Here is a 17,249-nt window from a genome sequence, read left to right as displayed (position 1 = left end):
CCACCCTCTTGTTGCTGTCCTGTACAATTTCTCTGAATATTCACTTCCTTTTTTGCCTACCTACCCTGTGGCGGGGGCAAAAGAATACTGCCACCAAGTATTTCCACTTGGATCGTAAGAAGGGAGAAAAAAGGGACAGGGATTGGGACTAGGCATCCTTCTCCCTGTAGCCCCACAGGGGACATTCCTAAAAAAAGTAAAGGCATAAGGGGGTCTAGGAGTTTTCCAACCAGCACCCTAAGGTTTGGGTCTTTTAATGTGCATGGATGTGGTACAGATGAGAGTAAAATGGAAAAGATAGGTAGTATGTTTGTGGGAAGAAAGATGGATGTGTTAGCTTTGAAACTAAGTTGAGAGGGAAGGGCGAGTGTAAGTTTGGGAGGTTATCAGGAGTGAAGAGAGGGAGAGAAGGGGTGGATACACTAGTAAGTGAAGAGATAGGTAAACATGTAGTGGAGTGGAAGGAGGTTTCCTCAAGGATAATGTGGATGAAGGTGAAACTGGGAAAGGAGATGTGGGTTTTTGTAAGAGCATATGGGCCTGATAGTGAGAAGAGTGTAGAAGGGAGGCTTTTTGGGTAGATTTAAATGAGTGCATAGAGGGATTAGGGAGAAACATCAATGTATGAGGTATGGAAGGCAGATGTGGAGGGAGTGAACATGAGGGGACGTCCTAGGATGAGATGGATGGATGGGGTGAAAGGGGCTTTGGGGAAGAGGGGAATGTCTGTTGAGGAAGGACAGAAGACAGGGGTGAATGGAGAATGGTTGTATATGGATGATGTGATGCATGAGGTGGAATGGGTGGGGGGATGGGGGGCGAGGTAGTATGTGTGAGCAAAATATGACACAGCCTGAAGGGATTTCTCCCCATCTTCTCCTTTTCTACATGGGGGGATGGAGAGGGGGGTCGCCGATTTAATGAAGCGGCCTTGCTGTGGATGTACTGTGCCTTGCGACACTGCCTCTGACCCAGGGCAGTGGACAAGGTGCAGGGATGACCCATCATCCAGGAGGTGCTAAGATGGGAGGGAGGGTGGAGGGGATTGGAGTGCATTTAGGGATGAAATGGGTGGAAATCATTTTATCCTTTTTCTTTTTGGCTACCTCCCTTGTAAGGGGGAAAAAGCATTGGTATATGTATGTACCTTTAACTCCTATTGCATACCTTCCCAAACTCTGTCACTACCGTAATTCTCTTAATCCCCCCTCTGACCCTGCAACATTTTTCTTTAACCATCTTTAGTCCCCTGCCCTTTACCCTCCCATTTACCTCCTGCACCACCCTATCCATGTACACATTGAACAGCCATGCCAACATAACATATCCCTGATGCAGCCCCATGTTTACTTTAAACCACTTGCTCTCTCCATTTCTAATTCTAACATTGGCTCAAATACTCTCTTAAAAACTCTTGACTGCCCTTAAATGCTTTCCCTCAATCCCATATATCTGCAAAACCTCCCACAGTTTCTTCCTGTCTACCTTGTCATAAGCCTTTTCATACATACATACATACATATACCAAGGCTTTTTTCCCCCTTACAAGGGAGGTAGCCAAAAAGGAAAAGGCATAAAATCATTCCCACCCATTCCATCCCTGAATACACTCTACACCCCTCCACCCTCCCTCTTATCTTAGCACCTGCTGGATGATGGGTCATCCCTGCACCTTCTCCACTGCCCTGGGTCAGAAGCAGGGTCGCAAGACACAGCACATCCACAGCAGGGCCACTTCATTAAATCGGCGATCCCATCTCTCCGTCCCCCCATGCATAAAAGGAGAAGACAGGGAGAAATCCCTTCGGGCTGCATCAAATTTTGCTCACACATACTACCTCACCCCTCATCCCTCCACCCATTCCACCTCATGCATCACAACATCATCCATATACAACCATTCTCCATTCACCCTTGTCTTCTGTCCTCTCCCGTCCTTCCTCAACAGACATTCCCTCTTCCCCAAAGCCCCCTTCACCCCATCCATCCACCTCATCCTAGGACGTCCCCTCATGTTCACTCCCTTCACATCTGCCTTCCATACCTCTTTTACTAGTCTTTCTTCACTCATTCTTTCCATGTGTCCAAACCATCCTAATACTCTTTCATCAACCCTATCTCCCAACTCCCTTTCCACTCCTGTTCTCCTCCTCACCTCCTCATTTCTCACTCTATCTAGCTTAGTAACCCCCATCATACTTCTCAGACACCTCATCTCAAACACATTCAAACTCCTTCTCTCTTCCTCTCTTATGTTCCATGTTTCTGCCCCATACAGTGCTGTTGGCACAATCACTCCTTCATATAGTCTCCTCTTAGCATCCATTCCCAAATGTCTATTCCTCATTACACTCTTCAATCCACCAAGGCATTTACTCGCTTCTCTCAATCTACATTCTACCTCCACCTTCACTCCACCTTTTCCTGCCACATTTGCACCCAAGTATCTAAAACTATCCCCAGTCGCTCTCCCTTAACCCCTTCCATACTGTGCCGCATACATAGGCGGCATGAGGAGCAAGTGGATATGCGAAGCTGCCATATCGGCGTCTTGATTATATTTATTGTAGTTGCCCCTGTGTAATGACATACTCTCTAAACTGTCTTCATCACATTTTCTATGGTTATCAAAATTCACAGGTGAAAGAGAGAACGATCGATATAAGCGGTGACTATATTTTATGATGCGAGTATTATTACGACACATCGTACGTCTGACAGCTAATGCTGCCCGCGAGATTTTGGCCCGGAGTGAAGAGGTTAATGCTCACTTCCAGTCTACTGCCACTTTCACCCCTTGTACATCTCATCACCTTACTCTTACCCACATTTATCTTTAGCTTTCTTCTATCACATACTCTCCCAAACTCTGTCACCAACTTCCTCAGTCCCTCCTCCGATCCTGCCACAAGCGCAGTTTCGTCAGCAAACAACAGCTGGCTCACCTCCCACTTTTCTCCATTTTCTTTAACCATCTCCAATCCCCTTGCATTTACCTCTCGCACTACCCCATCCGTGTATAAGTTGAACAGCCTTTTCATAATCCATAAAAAAAAATAAAAAAAAAATCCTTAACTTTTCTTAAAGCTTTCTCGCATATCAGCCTTACCAGGGTAAACATGAATATACAGAAGAAATGGAAATGGCTGAAATAATAAACAACCATTTCAAATCAGTAGTCACAATAGAAAACTCACCTAACTGTGAGGAAATAGAGATCCCTCTCAATGAAAGAAATAAGTGTAACACAAAAGGAAATCAAAGACCAAATCAAAACCCTTGACATCTGAACATCACATGGTCCAGACAGAATTGCAAATTGGATATTGAAAGAATGCATGGAAGAATTAACAGACAAAATATACAATATAATTAAATTCTCACTTAAAGAAGGAAAAGTGCCACAGGACTGGAGGAAGGCAAACACTGTGCCAATCTATAAGGGAGGAAACAAGGAAGACCCATCAAATTACAGACCAGTCTCCCTGACAAGCACAGTAGCAAAATTTTGCGAAAAGGTCATCAAAAATAGATGGGTTAAACATTTGGAAGAAAAAACTATACTGAATCCAAATCAATTTGGATTCAGACAAGGAAGATCATCTACAACAAACTTGATCTGCTTCTACTCAAGATTAAGAGACATAATACAAGAGAGAGATGGTTGGGCAGACTGTGCCTTTCTGGACCTACAAAAGGCATTTGATAAGGTACCACACAATAAACTAATAAGGAAGATAGAATCAATAGGTGGCATCAGAGGAAAATTATTGGAATGGATGAAAGACTTCCTGACTGGGAGAAAAATGAGAGTAGTATTTAGAAATAAATTCTCAAATTGGGAAGAAATGATAAGTGGTGTCCTGCAGGGATCAGTACTGGCCCCGATCATGTTTGCTATATACATAAATGACATGGATGAAATAGAGTGTTATATGAATTTTTTTGCAGACGATGCAAAAATACTAAAGAAAGTAAAAACGGAGGAGGATTGCAACTCGTTACAAGACTTGGAGAAGATCTGGAAATGGACTCAAAAGTGGAAAGTGAAATTCAATATCAAGAAATGTAGTATAATGGAATTTGGAAAAAGTAAAAACAGAATATCGAGAGATTATAAAATTGGTGAAGAGGTCAAAAAAGTAAACTCGAAAAAAGACCTTGGAGTGATGATCAGCAAAGACATGACACCAGATAAGCATATTAATAAAATAGTCGGAGAAACCTATAATTTATTGAGGTCAATAAAAGTGGCATTTGCCTATTTGGATGAGGAAATGATAAAAAAAAAAATAATAATAAAAAAAAAAATAGCTACACTAATAAGACCAAAACTCGAGTACACAGCAACACTATGAACACCCAGTACCAAAAAGAATATAAAGAAGTTAGAAAGAATACAAAGAGCAACAACAAAGCTGGCACTAACTCTTTCCAAAATGACATATGAACAAAGACTGTCCAAATTAGAATTACCAACTTTGGAACAAAGAAGGGAAAGAGGAGACCTACTATCTATAGAATTAGATAAGAATGACTTATTGAAATGGGACAATGGAAAAACAAGAGGACACGAAAAGAAATTAAAAAAAGATAATTACAGAAGAGATCTGCAAAAAAAAATAGCTTCCCACACAGAATAATAAGATACTTGGAACAAATTGGACAAACAGTGTGTGCAAACACTATTCAAGATTTCAAGAAAAAACTTGATGCTGAGAGATACAAAGGCGGGTCACCACAAGCATAGCTCCCTTCCCATATAATACAACTAGGTAAATACAAGAATCTGATCCATGTAACCCCTACCTTTCTTAAACCCACACTATTCCTCACCAATTACTTTCACTGTTCCTCTCCTAATCCTTTCAATTAAAACCCTCCCATAGGCCTTCTCAACTATACTCAACAAACTGATCCTTCTAAAACTACTACTCTCACATTTGTCCCCTTTTCCCTTGTAAAGCATAACTATACAGGCACTCTTCCAGTCCTCCAGCATCTACCCATCAGAAAATCACGAAAAAATAAAGAAAAATACGAAATTCTGAAAATATTTCCTCTAAAAGTGTTGCTCATAAGCTATCTCGTGGCTGAGTATGGAAGCTGTATCTTGATTTTTACTATCTAAAAAAAAATATACATAATACAGTACCCCCCACCCTACTGTGGCTGGGTCGTGTGCGCTGCGTACTGCATATTACGTTTTCTGTTGCTACATATATTTGCTAACAAAAGAAGCTGTGTATTTTGCACAATATCTATGCTTTTGTATGATAAATAATAGCATACGAGCTAATATGTTGACAGATGCTGTGACAGATGCTGTGATAGATGCTGTGACAGTTGACACAGTATTATGGGAAGGCAATACGTGATTGTGTGAATACTGACGTTCAGACAATGCGTAAAACTATCATGGCCTCCTACCTGCATTCTGTCAGCACAGATGAGAAGCCATTGCATTCTTTCTGTCCTAAGGGAGAAAACTCGTGGTGTTTTTTTTCCAGAGAGCACTAGCCAGGCAAGAGGAATCTCACAGAGTCAAGAAGCCGTTCCTGGCGAAGATTCCCACTGAGAAGCGGAAATCCATCCTGGCAATATATCAAGACCTCACCTCTACAGAGCTTTTAGAGAAATACCTCAAGGGAAGGACACAAAACCAAAATGAAAGCTTCCATGCAAAGATCTGGGCTTTGAGTTCAAAGAGGAAGTTTGCATCAGCAGCTAGAGTTCAATTCTGTGCTCAAGTTACAGTTCTGGACCACATCTTTGGTTATGAACTTGCATATATGCCATCAGCAAGAGGGACAACAGCCAGTGATGCCATAAAACAGCTTAGGATGGCAGATAAAGATCGTCTGTCGCCAAAGATGCATAGCGCCAAGAAAAGGATACTAACTGGATTCATCATATAAACCTGTAATTAATCAAAAGCTGGCAACAAAGAGTAGGCTTGTGCCTATGATACCCTTTCAACACCATAACATCCTAAATGATGAAAGGGGACCAGTAACCATGAACAAAAAATCTATGACGCTCATTCCTGAAAAACTTGATTTTTGCACATTTAACTTGATTCATATCCAAAATGCCTTCACTGATTTTTAACTGCAAATCCTTTTCGGATTCAGCATAACTGGGAGAACATTTGGAGGCAGATTTATATCCTTCTGTCAAGGACTAGTAGGATTTTTTCGTATATACATTGTTTTGTTTTTTTTTCTTTCTTTTTTCATCAACTTTGGATTTTTTTTTCTCATAACAGACTGATCAGAACATAATAATTCTGCCTCCGTTTCTTCATCTATCTTAGCCCATTATATAAACAAAAAATAATCAATATCCAGTCAAAGGTCTATCCTCTGAATCAATTTCAAAATTTTCAAAAATTACCCCTCAAAAAAAAAAAAAAAAAAAAAAAGTATAAGCATGAATGACTTGAAAACTCGGTGGTATCTTCTCTGAGATAAGACAGTTACTAGTAAAAAAAATCTCAGCCACTTTCACCTCAAACTAAAAAAGTTCGATTTTCTAATGGACAATCCCCTTAAGCCCCACACACTCAGGCACACCAGGTTCATTCAGTCAAAATTGACCATGTAAGGGACATTGAAGCTGCCTGTGCAGGCCACCATAGGCAGCCTCACGAACCTGCACCTGACAGGTTCTGTTTGGCCAGTGTCTGGTTCAGGCCTGTTTGATCATGTATGGTCATATGAGGCAGCCTTGAGGCCACATCTCTCAGTACACTCGGCAGCTTACCATGAACATATCTGCTGCACTAAACACCAGCTGCACCACTAAAGAAGAGTGATTATTTTGGAATGAATTCATTAAGATATACATGGAAAATCCATGCCTTTGGAAAATAAAATCTAAAGAATATTCCATGTGAAGAAAAATGCAGCATAAGACTTGTTTGTTGAAAAATTAAAAGAAAACAACAGAGCAGCTACCCTAGATTTAGTAACCAAGAAAATAAAAATGAGGAGTTCCTAAAGAGGAAGAGGTTACTGTCTCTCAGCCTGACTGGTCCAATATGATACAAAATGATCACCTTACCCACCTGATATAAAAACCAAATCTAAATTGAGGAATACAACATCATGTGAGGCAGTGGACGATTTCATTCCAATGTGAGGCAGCAGACGAATTCTTTCGCTCCAACATGAAGAGACAACAAAGAGACCTCTCACCCAAGCATGGGACAGCGAGAGCAGACCACTAGGCCCATATATCAGTGCACTGCAGGACACTTTAAAACAAACTCAGAGCCGACGTACGCAACCCTGTCAAAGGTCACCACCAGAGATTGAATAGTTAGACAACAATCTTCACATTGATACTCCCTTTTTGGTAACATATTTTTTTTATTGGCTAACCCCCTTGCGGGGAACACCCCCTTCTGTAACTTAGCTAGGAAGATCTGGCACCTCCAGAGTTTTCTTCTGGGCTGCCAGCAGCGATTGTATGCAAACTAGGATCAGAATTTAAAGGAAGAAAAACACAGACGTGTTTCACTCGCCACACCACACCAACATAAAGTGGTGGCAGCATAGGATAGGAAAGCAAGACTAACTCTACAGCCGTGGACATCGAAGCAGCAGTGCAACACTAATTAAGTCAACATTCAACCAGCTAAACCACACAAAAGCACCGACGCTCTAGCCCATCGCCAAACTACGCACGCCACAACAAGAAAACATTCAACAACTTCAATCTTCGCTGTTTCTTCAGAGACATAGCAACACACACTCTTCACCACATCAACTAGCTGCACTGCCACAACTGCAGCACGAAGCCCTAGTTCTACACCGATCCCTCTCAGCTGCTTCTCCATCATGTCAACACACAGACATATCCTTCAGCTCTGAGACGAATCTCCACTGACCTTCGCCGCTGCATCAACCAGCTGTATCACGAGTGACAAGACGCCTTCCGCCGCAATAACCAGCTGCACAACATCCAGACATATTCTCCAGCTCCGAGACAAATCTCCACCAACCTTTGCCGCTACATCAACCAGCTGCATCACGAGCGACGAGACGTACAAGCCCTCCTACACGCCCCCTTTTTTATTATTGTACTTGTGAACATACACACATGTATGTATATATTGTATAATGTGCTCTCTTCCTCATACATTCTAAAACCAACAGAAACGCTAACCTTTCCCCACTAATTGCAGCAGTGCCCTTAACCGTAATTTTGACTGAAAGGCATCCCCCTACTGCGAATCTCCATCACCCTTCCCTCCATACGCCAACTGAAAGGCATCCCCCTACTGTGAATCTCCATCATCCTTCCCTTCATGGGTCAACCTGGGTAAGTAGATATTTTGTCCCTCTCACTGTGTCCTATGTTGGCCATTTGTCATTTGCTGACATTCTGTCCAGCACTGACATTTAATTCTTCACTATTGCATTGTTCTACAGAGCAAATTTGTCCACTGACATCATATCTTAAAGTGATATTTTGCCCTTGAATGACATCATATCATGAAGTGATAATTTGTCCTCCATTGACATTGCATCTTACCATGATATTTTGTCCACCACTGACTTTACATCTTATTGTGATATTTTGTCCCTCATTGACATTACATCCTAGAGTGATATTCTGTCCACTGACATACTGCTCTACATTAATGCTTCGCCCTACTTTGTTAACCCTAGTATACTCTATTTCCTCCTCCCTTTTAGCTTCTAGTCCAAAAAAGGGGACTAGTTCATTATAAACTCACACAATGAGGTTTGTAAGAACATCTTTGCCTCTGCAAATAAGGTGGATCCCATCAGAAGCATAAAGGTCATGACGCCTAGAAAAGAGACACCAAGGATCAAGAATGTGGTATCCTAGCTGCATGCACAACTGTGATATCCTCTCATTGATCCCTATGACTCTACTGCTCCAACATGAGCCAACATAGATCCTAGGAAGGATCTCACAGGCTACGTGGTGGCTCCCAAGTTCCTCCATCTCCTGAAGGAAAGCAACCCCATTCCAAAAGCAAGAGATATATTTAGGAGTGTTGATAAAAAGATAACCTGTCAACTGACAGACACATCAGCAAGATTGTGGGAGAAACATATGGTCTACTGCAGAATATTAAAATGGCATTTCACTATATGAATGAAGAGTTATGTCGTAGCACATTGGTAAAATAATACTGATAACCCACTTTCGGAGAAGAATAAGCGAAAGTATAAAGATCTGTATATTTTGATCACTAACTGTGATCCTCTTCAGCAGATGTGAATTACAGAGTAGCGAACAATGTGTATTTATACAGAAGTATTGAGGTAAACTGGAAGGGATGGGGGCTCAGGTCACGTGTATAAAAAGATATAAATCTACACAATAGTGAATTTCATCCTGGGCATTTTGAGTTCACTATTAAAATATCATATGAGGGAGAAGAAGTAGTAGAAGAAGAAAAAAAAGGGGGCATAATGTAAGTCTCAGTCCACCACAAATAGAATAAGCAATATTTAAGTGACTTGTTGGTCACTGCAAAAATTGCAGTTGCAAGTAGATTTAACTCTTCTGTATCTATGGGAGAGACTGGTCTTCACTCCCAAGTATCTTGCTAGAACCGAGCTATTGCCTTGAGGCAGGACTGAATAATGTGTGGGTGACACCAGCCAGCTTGTCCAGCTGGCTGTTCAGGCAGTTTCCAGCCGCCTGAGCAGGTATGGGGCCCATTAGACACACATCAAACAACCTCACTAGCCAATCCACCATTACTATACCTTTTTCAGACACTCCACATGACGCCCATCTAACCAAGGTGCCTTACCTACTCTCATAATTTTCAAAACTACTTGCACCTCATCTTTTCTTATTTCTCCTCCCATTTTCCTCTCCCAAAAGAACATGGCATTATATAAAAGGTACCTAATTTGTTTTCAAGTCCTTGTAAAGCAAGTGAATATTATAAAAAAAAAAAAAAGTATACAAGGTGCAGGGATGACCCGTCATCCAGGAGGTGCTAAGATAAGAGGGAGGGTGGAAGGGAGTGGAGTGTATTTAGGGATGGAATGGGTGGGAATGATTTTATGCCTTTTTCTTTTTGGCTACCTTCCTTGAAAGGGGGAAAAGGCCTTGGTATATGTATGTCTCATTGGGGGATGTGGTGAATGAGCAGAGTTGGGTACCAGCATCTGGAGAAGAGAAGCTTGAGTAGATGGATGGTAGTTTGAGTCCCATCAAGAAAGGCAACATGTTATGGCAGTTAGCATATATGATCTAAAATCCCTGAGCTCTAAGCCTTGCCATCTTGCACAGAAGAAAATCATATATCTTATGTTATATGTCATTTCTGACATTTAATGAGCAATCCCATTATTGCTAAAATGTAATGAACACAGTTATTGCAAAAAAAAATGTAACTTATAGATACTTGCATTGTTAATTACCCATACTCAATGTGAATTAATGTTGAACAATTTCATGTTTTTCTTTCTAGAAATACATATGCACATGTCAATATACCACATATATTTTTCTATCCTACTTACCACCATCATCATACAGTTGAAGAGCACTGGCATAGAAAATACAACACTGATGAAGAGTCCCTGTGAGTCAAAGTACTGCTGTCGACTAAATTGCTTCCAGTTGGCAGCAGCATATTCGTTAATCAGTTCTGATGACCGCACAGAGAGAAGTAGGATAAAAAACATGACAGCCTGAATGGCATGATGGTTTCTAGTGATGATGTTGAAGATGGTGAGCAAAATATGGAAGACAACCAAACCAATAAGCCAGCCTTCACTCCAATCAATCTGTAAATTTGAAAGACAACAATGCAAAATTAATCTACAATAATAGCAATTCTTACCATTACAAAGTCATAAAATCTAGGATTCATCAAGACCTGTATGAAAAAATTTAATTCAAAACATCCATCAAACTTCTTGGATAATTCATGGTTTCAACAACTTGTGGGTTAGCTGTTGATTGTACTATCATTCAAAAGTCATACAAAAAGAGCCAATAATGGATGTCTGTACTTGGTCCAGTAGGATAGATCACTGGTTCTCTTGGTTCTCTCCTGCAGGAGACCCATAGCCCTAAGGTATCCAACAACAGCCCTGCATTGACCTAGTTACTCAAATAAGAAATTTTATACTGCTTTCTGTTCCATGTGTTGGGCAGAGTGCAACCATGTGTTCTGTGTCTTTTGTATGATGCATGCATCATGAGATGATGGCTGTGAAATGAACAGGAATGATTTAATCTCCCCACAATCTGACTTGAGAGCACCCCAAGGGGACACTCACTTTCTACACTAAGACCAAGACAATTCTTTCTATTAACATTCACTATTCTTCCATTACCTTTTCACATAAAAAGAGTTGTCAACAGACTTCTCCCATTAGTCAGTGACAGAAAAACAGATCACACTCACATGAATAAACATTTACTCCATTTCTCTCTTGCAGAAGACCCATGGCCCCCACTCACACAAAGGATACAAGTCCAAAAATTTCTTCAACAGATCTGTGGAAGGGTCCAAGGGCTGCTTACTTCTACCATGGACACATAAATTTCTTCAGAAAAACTCAAGGAAACAACTGATTTGAAAAGTTCTTGAATTATGAATGGCAACATTCCACAGTAGTGTGAGACCTCCAGAGCTGGTTTACTCTCACTGCTTCATTTTATGGTAACCCTCTCCTTGTTCACTCAAAAAAATTTCTGAAGCAGATAACAAAAAAGTCCCTTCAAGCTGTATCATCCATTCATAATCTCTCTCCATTCACTCCTCTTTCATTCTCTCTTTCCTGTTCCAGACATTCTCTGTGCATCCAAACACATTTTAACCCATCCATTTGCCTCATTCTTGGGCTTCCTCTAAAGCTCACTCCATCTACTTCTGAATTCCAAACTCTTGCTGATAACCTTTCCCCACTAACCTCAGAACTTTTATTTACCCTATCTGACACCTCTCTGTCCATCCTTGTTCTCTGCCCCAGCTCCACATTTCTCACTCCATCCATCCTTGTACCACCTACCAAACTTCTCAAACACGCCTTCATACAAACTTCTCTTTTCATTCCAGTTAACTATTTCTCATAACACTTTTCATTCTACAGATACATTTACAGTGGGGGACAAAAACTTAGGTGCCAGAGTAAAAATAGTAAATTTCCTCAAATAACCTACATTATCAAGTACTTGGCAGCTCTCTAGTACTTTGTTGGATACCCCTTTCTCTTGATATATTCTTGGAGATGTTTAGGGACAGATGCTGCAAGATTTTGAAGCCACACAGGGTCCATATTCTTCCAAATATCCTTGATAGCCACCTCCAGCTTGGGGATTGATGGAGTCACACTCACGTAGCTTATCTTTCATGAGCCCCCAGAGGTTCTCAATTGTGTTTAGATCAGGCGAATTACCTGGCCAATCTTTTATATACTCCACATCACAGAATGTAAACCATTCTTTAATGACTTTAGAAGTGTGGCATGGTATACTATCCTACATGAAGACATCTGTTTGCACTGAATAAAACAGTCCTCCAAATGATCAACAAGTAGCTCAAAATATCGGTCTGCATTCAGAGTTACATTTTTTGGTAGTATCACTAATGACCCTACACCATGGTAGCCAAAAGCACCCCAAACCATCAGTTAATCAGGATGTTTTACAGTACTGTGTGTGAATTTTGGGTTCAAAGGATCACTGCTAGGATGATGGTACACTTTGCAAAGACGATTTCCAGTAATGATGAAAGTGGCTTCATCACTCCACAACATATTTTTTTGCTTCTCCACTGCGTAGTGTGCAGTGGTAGGCCAAGAAAACTCGAGATGCTGGTAGAGCTGATCCGCCATTACAGAACAAGCCCACAGGGAGACCCAGGAAGACTACTCCTTGTACTCTGAAGGTACTGAGGAGACAGGTGGATGCTAGTCCCCATATAACAGCACCACAGTTGAAGGAAAAGAACCCTAAATTACTTGGTCATGTGTCTGCAAGAACAGTATGCCACCACCTCTATGATCTGCAATTCTAACACCAAAATGCTAGCAAGAAACCACTTGTATCCATAAAACAAAAAAAGAACAGGGTCGCTTTTTGCCGCAAATATTTACAGTGGGAAGTGGAGAAGTGGAAAAATGTGTTGTGAAGTGATGAAGCCACTTTCATCATTACTGGAAACTGTATTGGCAAAGTGTACTGTTGTCCTGGCAGTGATCCTTTGGACCCAAAATTCACACACGATACTGTAAAACATCTTGATTCACTCATGGTTTGGGGTGCTACCATGGTGTGGTACCATGGTGTGGTACCATGGTGTGGGATCATTAGTGATACTACCAAAAATGTATCTCTGAATGCAGTTTGATATTTTGAGCTACTTAATGATCATTTGAAGGACTGTTTTATTCAGTGCAAAACAGATGTCTTCATGCAGGATAATACACCATGCCACACTGGTAAACTCATTAAAGAATGGTTTACATTCTGTGATGTGGAGTATATAAAAGATTAGACAGGTAATTCGCCTGATCTAAACCCAATTGAGAACCTCTGGGGGCTCATGAAAGACTACATGAGTGCAATGCTCCAGCAATCCCCAAGCTGGAGATGGCCATCAAGGATATTTGGAAGAATATGGACCCTGTGTGGCTTCAAAATCTTGCAGCATCTGTCCCTAAACATCTCCAAGAATGTATCAAGAGAAAAGGGTATCCAAGAAAGTACTAGAGAGCTGCTAAGTACCTGATAATGTAGGTTATTTGAGGAAATTTACTTTTTTTACTCTGGCACCTAAGTTTTTGTCCCCCACTGTACTTCCCTCCATTATTATAATGTCCAATCATTGCACACTATAAACTCAGAACTGAGTGCCACTGGGCTCAGCTCAATCCCCCACACTCTTTAATCTATACATGCACGATATACTCACACCCGACACCTCAGAAATACAAATCTCTTCTTACACAGACATAACAATTACATGTACACACCATAACACAGACAAAGCCGCAGAAATACTACAGCCATACCTCAACACACTCAACACCTGGTTCACTACAAATAGACTCAAAATAGCCACACCCAAATCTACAGCTACACTTGTCACCAACTGGACAGTAGAACACAAATACATACCTCGCTTCTTTATCAACAACACTCATATGACACACACAAACACCCAAGATTCTTGGCATAACACGATACATCCCATCATTCAAACAACACATCACAAACGTAAGGACAAAATGCACACCTACTCTCTTAAATCAATTGCAGGCACACTTGCACATACCAAAGAAACTATTACTACAGTATACAAACAATGCATACGCTCACTGATGAATTATGCGAGCCCTACATGGGCCCCTAACTTCACTATGACACAACATTCTACTCACCATATTAAAAAAGTCAATTACAGGCTACCTACAGACCATTTACATATATACATATACCAAAGGCTTTTTCCCCCTTACAAGGGAGGTAGCCAAAAAACAAAGGCATAAAAACCATTCCCACCCATTCCATCCCCAATACACTCCACTCCCCTCCACCCTCTACACTCCCTCTTATCTTGGCACCTATTGGATGACAGGTCATCCCTGTATCTTGTTCACTGCCCTGGGTCAGAAGCAATGTCGCAAAACACAGGACATCCACAGCAAGCCCGCTTCATTAAATTGGCAACCCTCTCTGTCCCCTCATGCAGACGGGGAGAAATCCCTTTGGGCTGCATCAAAGTTTTCTAACACATACTACCTCACCCCTCATCCCCCCACCCATTCCACCTCATGCATCACAACATCATCCATATACAACCATTCTCCATTCACCCCTGTCTTCTGTCCTCTCCCATTCTTCCTCAACAGACATTTCCCTCTTCCCCAAAGCCCCTTTCACCCCATCCATCCATCCCACCCTAGGTCACCCCCCTCATGTTCACTCCCTCCACTTCTGCCTTCCATACCTCTTTTACTAATCTTTCTTCACTCATTCTTTCCATGTGTCCAAACCATCCCAATACTCTTTCATCAATCCTATCTCCCAACTCCCTTACCACCCCTCACTCTATCCAGCCTAATAACCCCCACCATACCCCCAGACACCTCATCTCAAACACATTCAAACTCCTTCTCTCTTATGTTCCATGTTTCTGCCCCACAGTGCTGTTGACCATTTACACCATAAAATCAAAGTCTTCAAAATCAAGGACCACCCTGATATGAGAGGCACACACTTTCCACAGCCTCCATAAACGCAGCACTTTTTTGAGGAAACACCTAGCTTTGTTTATGCAATAGGGGGCTATGTTTATTGAGTGACTGAAATGATAAAATGGAGTAAATTCACTTAGTGAACAATACACAAAATGGAAAATGATGAAGAAAGACAAATATAGTGAACCAATGAAGAGAAGACTAGAGGTAAGCAGAGTGGAATCACCGTTAGGAGTCATATAAAAAAAGAGTTGCATCATTGAAACACCAAAAATAAACCAAAGGTTAGATAACACTGCTTTTTCTGGGTTTGCAAAAGAAAGTGTAACACTAGGTAAAGGTTTAGAATGGGAGAATCAAGGTATAGAAATATCCTGAGAAATCAGATTACAAAATTAATCAATGAAAATATAGATCTGAAAGTGGAATACAGGGCAATGTATACAGAAATTAATCGGTTAAATCTTCAAAATGCTGAAACTAACAGAGAGCTTAAGGGACCATCGCCAGCGATCATTCAAAAAATTCTGGTACATGAGCGAATTTTAGGTAAACATTTCAAAAGAATCTCTATGATGGTGGCAACACTCATACAAGTTATACAACTGTATTTTGCTTCTATTTTTTTATACAGCATAAAATAATCAAATATTGGCAACCTCTGGCAACCCCATTGCATAAAAAAAAAACATTCTGTATACTGAAATAGCATCAACATTTCTATAGTTATTTAATTTTTTGCTACAAAATTGTGTTTATGGAGATATTTGGCAACTCCTCCCACGAGCATACCCCAGAAAGTGGACGGGCATCAGTACTCTTGAAAAGGTCATAGTAAGGTGACTTCACTCCTTCCATTCTCACTGTACACAACAATTTTGATTCCTCACCCTGTATTGTTGCTGTGATCATGGAAAAATTAACAAGAAACAAGTGAGTGAAGCGGCAGAATATAGAGAGGGCCCATGAGTGCCTGAAATAGAAACAAGAAGCAGGGTTCCCACAGAAAATTGAAATCTAAATTCCAGGACTTTTCCAGGATATTCTAGGATAAAAATCATCAAATTTCCAGGACTTTGAGCAGAATATCTGAAACAATTTTCAAATACAAACTGATCTTTCTGGCCTCCACCCCTTACAGCCAGCCAATTCCACCCACTTTATTACACTATGCAGTCTTCCTCTGTTAGATTACAATATATATATATATATATATATATATATATATATATATATGTTCACTATAAACCCACTGTCGGAGAAATAATAACGGAAATAAAGGGAAACTGCATATTTTGACTACTGTCTGTAGTCCTCTTCAGCAGAATGCTTACAGAAAGTTAAGATGCAAGTTTATATAGGGTGGTGAGGTAGTACATAAAAGGGGGATGGGGCAAAGTAGGGGGACTCAGGTTACATGCCCTTGAAATAACATACCATTTTCCAATATATATATATATATATATATATATATATATATATATATATATATATATATATATATATATATGTATATATATATATATGTATATATATATATATATATATATATATATATATCTCAGAGTGTCAGGTATAATTCATTCTTTGCTCTTTTTTGAAAGTAGTCACTCCATTGATTTCAGTTTCTGCTTGAGGTCTTGTAGTTTCTTTTCCAGTTTGAGATTTTCATCCGCCTTCTCAGAAACTTTCAGTGTGAAAGCATTGGACTTAGCCAGCAAAGTGAAGTCATGCTCTGTTTCTGCCTTCTTTGCCACCTGGTAAGCTTCCTTGGTCATTGACTCCATACTATCTTTCAAGAGCTTCCTCTTTTTCTCTGCTGACTGGATATCCTCTTGTAGTGCCTTTCTCTTCGAGGATTTCTCATTATCTGTCTGTGACTTCTTCTGATCCGCGAGGTACTGTTGGTATCTCATCCTCGATGCCCTGACATGCCTTTTCAGTCTGGGAGTGAAGGGTAACTCAGTGAAGTGCTGGCCCGTGGCTTGGATACTGTCATAGACTGTACGAAGAGTTACAATAGTCTTCTCCTCC

General features: G+C 40.6%; 1 protein-coding gene across 4 annotated transcripts in view; it reads right to left on the bottom strand.

Annotated features, from left to right (window-relative positions):
* Positions 1 to 17,249, bottom strand: part of Tmem18 (transmembrane protein 18) — a 118,527-nt gene that overhangs the window by 4,646 nt on the left and 96,632 nt on the right. For all 4 annotated transcript variants that reach the window (XM_076213787.1, XM_076213786.1, XM_076213788.1 and 1 more), the window contains one exon: positions 10,524 to 10,790. In XM_076213787.1, coding sequence (XP_076069902.1) covers positions 10,524 to 10,790 — 267 coding nt within the window. The remainder of the gene's footprint in view (positions 1 to 10,523; positions 10,791 to 17,249) is intronic.

This window comes from Oratosquilla oratoria, chromosome 32 (genome assembly GCF_046742065.1).
Source record: "Oratosquilla oratoria isolate Oo_2021 chromosome 32, ASM4674206v1, whole genome shotgun sequence".
Classification (NCBI taxonomy): Eukaryota; Metazoa; Arthropoda; class Malacostraca; order Stomatopoda; family Squillidae; genus Oratosquilla; species Oratosquilla oratoria.
The sequence above is the reverse complement of the archived record's forward strand: the minus strand, read 5'-3'. Positions and strand labels throughout refer to the sequence as shown.